We start from the raw sequence: 5326 nt of genomic DNA, 5'->3' as shown, positions 1-5326 counted from the left end.
TTGGAATTTCTGCTCCACTTCAGGATATCTACTTAACCCAGTAGTGATGATATTCTTTTCTTTAAAGATTGGCCTTTTAATGGTCCTTCTTTTTGTTCTGAGAAGCCCATCATAGAAGTTTTTTATGCCTTGGGAATTCGCCACCTAGCATTGTCTCGGACCTCGGGGTTCTTGCATTTAACTAGAGTTCCCCGAATCAGAGATTCTTCATCATCCTATTGCTTAGCAGAAGGGGACTCAAATGATGGTCCCTCAGATTCAAGTTGCTTAGATTCAGCATGCTCTGACTCAGGCTCCCCAGACTCGGAATGCTCAGACTTAGACTGCTCAAAATCCGTCTGCTCAGAAGCTGTACTGTCAGGTGGTGTTGTTACTTCAGTATCACTTTCTTCACTCTCCTCTACCTCAAATGGTGGAGGTGGAAAAGGATTTTTAGGGTTTTCTTTTTCCTTTGCTTCCTGAATAGTGGTTCCTCCTTCTCATAATTGGATTCCTCATCGAAGAGTCTCTGAGGTACACTTCCCTTTGTCACTTTCTTTGTAGGTTTAGGGCTTTTTTCTTTGGGTGCCATTATAAGACCTGCAAAAAAATAAAGCACTCATTTAGCACTCATGATCATCCAACTTAAGAAGTTTAGTCATTATAATTCCATATCCCTCAAAAGAGGTTCACAATTGTGTCAGATCAAAGTTGTGACGACATGTTCTGATAAGTCATCACAAATGTGATAACTTATCATTCATGTCGTCATCCTTAAATAGAACAGGCTTATTTTTCTCAACTTATGGCGACATAGTCTGATAAGCCATCACAAATGTGATAGCTTATCAAACACGTCGTCAGCTCAGTTTTAGTCTTGATTATCAATCCATTTTCTCTTAGAATCACATGGAGTTGTGTTCTTGAGCTAAGCCCTAGGTTTTTACGTACAATGCAACCCTGTACACCCTAGATTCTATTTTTCACACAATAGTAAGTTAAGCTTGCCTCAATTCCTTTGAAACTAAGATTTACCTCAGTTGTATCACTTAATGAAGGGGAGAGTTGAGTTATGAGCATACTTGATAGGTGACTTCACTTGGTCACGCGAGTGAGAGAAAGTAGTAGATGAAAAAAGAGTTCATAATCTTGATTTCAAACCCACACTTCATAGGGAAGAATATTTTTCTTGTTTTACTTAGGAATTAATTTTGAAAAGAGTAAGTAAATAACCTAAATATGGAAGGAAATAAAACTTAAAGAAAAGAAACGAGATACGCGGGAAGGTGAAAAGGTTTGACTGTGGGACGGGTCAAATTTTTCAGTATTTGGGCCCAAGATTACCTGATGGCTTATAATATGTCTGATAAGTCATCGCAGAAGTCATCAACCTTCGGTAGAGTGTTGCCTTCTTTTGGATTTTTTGATGACATATCTGACGGCTTATCATAATTGTGATAACTCGTCACATCTATCGTCAGGGTCCTTTGGCTAACTTCATCAATTTTTACCTAGACCCCTGTATACCTCTTCAGTTCATTATGCTTCCAATCTAAATAAATTAAAACACTTGCATTTAAACATAAAAATTTTGGGTTTCCTCCCAATAACGCTTGATTTATTGTCACAGCACGACTAGGTTATCTTGACTACTCAGACTTCGTCAAGACACCATGCTGTTACCTCTTTCCCATCTTCATAAAACACATCCACGATTGATAAAACACTCATATCCTTTTGCGGTGTCATGGATGAGTACATTTCAAATCTTTCTTCTTTGTCATTGAACCTGAACTTTAGCTCCATGTCCACTACTACTCTCCCAGTAGCAAGGAATAGTCTACCTAAAATGATGGGTACTTTAAAATTCGTCTCACAGTCTAGGACTACAATATCAGCAGGAAGTATAAAGTCAGCCACCTTTACCAATACATCATGTAATATTCCTACTGGTCCCTTTATAGACCTATCCGCCATCACCAACCGCATGTTTTTCGGGGTAGGATCCCCCAAACATAAAGTTTTATACACGGCTAGCGACATCAAATTTATGCTCGCCCCCAGATCACATAGGGCCTTAGCAAAATTGAGAGACCCGATTGTACATGGAATAGTGAATGCTCCAAGGTCGACCTTCTTCTGCACTAAGGATCGTGTAGAAATGACACTATAATGTTGGAGATTATCCTCCGGTTCGTAGCTCACCACTATTTTCTTCATCACAAGGTCGTTCACGAATTTAGCATACCCTGGCATTTTCTCGAGTACCTCTACCAAAGGCATATTTATCATTAACTACTTCAACATTGCCATGAATTTACTAAATTTCATGTCACCAACCTTCTTCTTCAATCTTTGAGAAAATGAAGGTGGTGGTCTTGGGAGATTTTTCACCACTACTTCCATTTCCTTCTCCTTTCCTAGTTTTGGAGCATCATCAGAACCATCCAGCTTCCCAGACTCCACTGGACATTCTTCTTTGGGTTTGTTATCTACTTCAATCATATCTTCAACTCCATCTTTTCCCACAGAAGGGCGAGGTAATATCTTACCACTTCTAGTGGTAATCGCCATGCATGAGCCATCATTCTGTGGATTCTGAACCGTATCACTAGGTAACATTCCACTTTTCCTCTAGTTCAGCTCTGTCGAGAGTTGGCTCATTTGTTGTTCCAGTTGTTTGTTCAAAGTGGAGTGCGAGTTTACTAACTAACTCATAGAGGACAGATCGGTCTTCATGGTAGTCACCCCTGAGTTTGTAGCCTCCACTCCTTTTAACAATTTAGCCATTATGTCCTCTAGGGACATCTTTTTAGAACTTGTTATAACAGCCTCACAATTTTCAGGATGGACATATAACCCGCTCCTATCATTATTGCTTCTCCAATTACTTTGCTCAGGTTCTTATATCGAGCCTTGTCATAATAAGTCCGACCTTTATTTCCTTGGCTATTGCCTTAAAACCTCCCTTGATTATTTACATAGTTCGCCTCTTCTTCTGAGTCAGACTCCACTTTGCATTGCGATCCCACAACCTTCACTTTCTCAGTTTTACCTGATAGTAAATGCTTGGTTAGCAAGTCCATCTATGTTTTTAGGTGAGCCGTGTCTTGATCACTCTCCTCGTCTCTTTTACGTTGTTCTACAGTCATACCCACAGAAACAGTAGGGGCTTGCTACCACAGAGTCCCTTGTATGCTATGCCCAACTCTGTTTGGTCATTCTCTCAAGCATTTTTGAAGCCTCTGGGAATGTAAGATCTACAGACAAATCACCAACAACATTATCTATAATCGGTTTTATCACAAAGTTAAGAGCCCTGTACAAAGTCTCCATCAAGTGTATATTCGTCATGTTGTGGTTCGGATACTACGTCAGTTTTTTTTTTTTGAATCTCTCCCAGGTTGCATGCAAAGCTTCAGTTGGGAGATGTCAAAATTTGCTGATCTCATTCCTCAACTGTACCCTCTTGAAAGGTGGAAAGAACCTTTCTAGAAAAGCTCCTTTCAACTGCCTCTAGTTGGTTATAGAATTGGGTGTCAACTCATTAAGCCACAATATTGCCTCTCCAAATAGAGACAACGGAAACAATCTAAAAGGAATAGCATTCTAACCCACTCCTGGGTTATCAAAAGATTTACAAATAGTGACAAAGTTCACCAGATGCAAGTTCGAATCACCCCCAGGAAGGCCACCAAACAACCCCTTCAGATTAAGGAGTTAAATCATAGTACTCGTAATGTTGAATTTTGCCCCAGGTGATAACGGTGGAGGAATAATTGCACCCTTTGCACCTTCTCCATCCATTCCATCATCATCATCATTGAGGTCATACTGGACCGGCTAGTGATCTTTCCTTCCTCGGAACGGACGGTTCCTGTTAGCATTACGCTGTACTGGTGTAGCTATTTGCTCTGCACGCCTTGAGTTACTAGGGTTCAGCAACTCCTCGTCTTCCAAGTCGTCATTCTCAGGATTTGGATGCCATACTTGTTGACCGTCATTCTGCATATTCACCAGAGCTCTAGCTAAGGCTGTTAACCTGTCAGCCTCCTACTGGTCTGCCATTTTGCCGATTAGTTGTGGTTACGAATTAAATGGTAATAATGGTTCTCCATAACTTATGGTTCTTGGCATGTACCACAAAAGTCCTGCAGCAAACAAAAACAACAAATAAACGTAAAACTAGGAAACTTGACTAACAGTCAATTAGCGCACACAACTTTAATTTACAATTGTATTCCTCGACAATGGCGCCATTTTTGATAACGCTCAAACTACACCTCTCTTAAGAGAATGTAAGTGATCGTTGTCAATATATAACCCAACTAGGTTAGGGTTGAATCCCACAGGTAATATGGTGTGAATTTGAGTTATCTACGGGTTAATCAACTGATAGTTATCAGTTTCCTGTGAATGGAAGTTTTTGAAAAGGTAACAAAGAATTACTTCTCAATTCAGTGTTTGAAATCAATATGATAAGGAAAACCAGAGTTATGTTCACTATGGGTGTTGGAATTTGATAGAAGCTAGTAACAGTTCAAGATTCTTGTGGTAGGTAGGAACAACAGACTATGCTTGTCAAAGTTATGTCTAAATGTTTCTCAACCTATTTAGACATTTAACCACCTAATTCTCTCGAACTTAGGGAATTTATATTTCATAACAGGATGTTATCTAAAATTAATTAATCTTGTTACAACATTAATTATTAAATGGAAGTTTGACACTTCTAAGTCCCTGTTGATAATTCACTTCTTACTAGGGTTGATTTCTTATCTCAAGCAAATCACCAGTAAGCAAGGCCTATTTGTTTGCAACCAATAGTCAGAGTATAAAATAACGAAATTAACAAGAATTTTCTATCACAGTAAGAATCTTGAACACTTAGTTAAGTTACAAACCCAAACTTATAGATCCCACAGCTCGGGTTAAGGGAATTTTGCTACTCATAATAAAATAATCAAGACAGCAAGTTGAATTCATAGTTTGATATGTGAACTTACAACAAGATGAATAGAAACAAGTGTTTCTCAGATTTGATTCACAGTAGAAAAATCACAAAACAACTGTAATAATCTCTCCAAAAATAATTGTAAAGTTTAAGTCAGAAAACTAGAGAGAAAAGATTCTCCAAACGTCAGTTCCCTGCTTTATTAGAAAACCCTAACATATGCTTTAAATACTTCAGCCTAATTATGGAAACAAAATCATAGATCGTAGTATTTTCTCGGACTGGCGACGACGTGTGTGACGGCTTATCAGGAGTCTGACGACTTATCAGGAATGTCGTCAGCTCCTCTTCACTTTTGACAATCTCCACCTTAGGTTGACAATGAGAAGTGAT

The 5326-nt window shown here is 39.0% G+C and overlaps 1 protein-coding gene across 1 annotated transcript; it reads right to left on the bottom strand.

Annotated features, from left to right (window-relative positions):
- Positions 1–215: 215 nt before the first annotated feature.
- LOC124885822 lies at positions 216–2262 on the bottom strand. Its single transcript, XM_047394063.1, has 2 exons — positions 1663–2262; positions 216–458 (listed from the first exon to the last, which is right to left on the bottom strand). The coding sequence occupies exons 1-2, from the start codon at positions 2260–2262 to the stop codon at positions 216–218; spliced, it is 843 nt and encodes a 280-aa protein (XP_047250019.1).
- Positions 2263–5326: the final 3064 nt, after the last annotated feature.

Source organism: Capsicum annuum, chromosome 7 (assembly GCF_002878395.1).
Source record: "Capsicum annuum cultivar UCD-10X-F1 chromosome 7, UCD10Xv1.1, whole genome shotgun sequence".
Lineage (NCBI taxonomy): Eukaryota > Viridiplantae > Streptophyta > Magnoliopsida > Solanales > Solanaceae > Capsicum > Capsicum annuum.
Note: the sequence above shows the minus strand (reverse complement) of the source record. Positions and strands in the feature narration are given on the sequence as shown.

Coding starts and splice junctions, on each gene's coding strand:
- LOC124885822 (XM_047394063.1), bottom strand. CDS start 2,262: ATGCCTTTGGTAGAGGTACTCGAGAAAATGCCAGGGTATGCTAAATTC. Junction 459..1,662: donor TTTATGAAGATGGGAAAGAG/GTAACAGCATGG, acceptor ACCACTATTCAG/GAAGCAAAGGAAAAAGAAAA.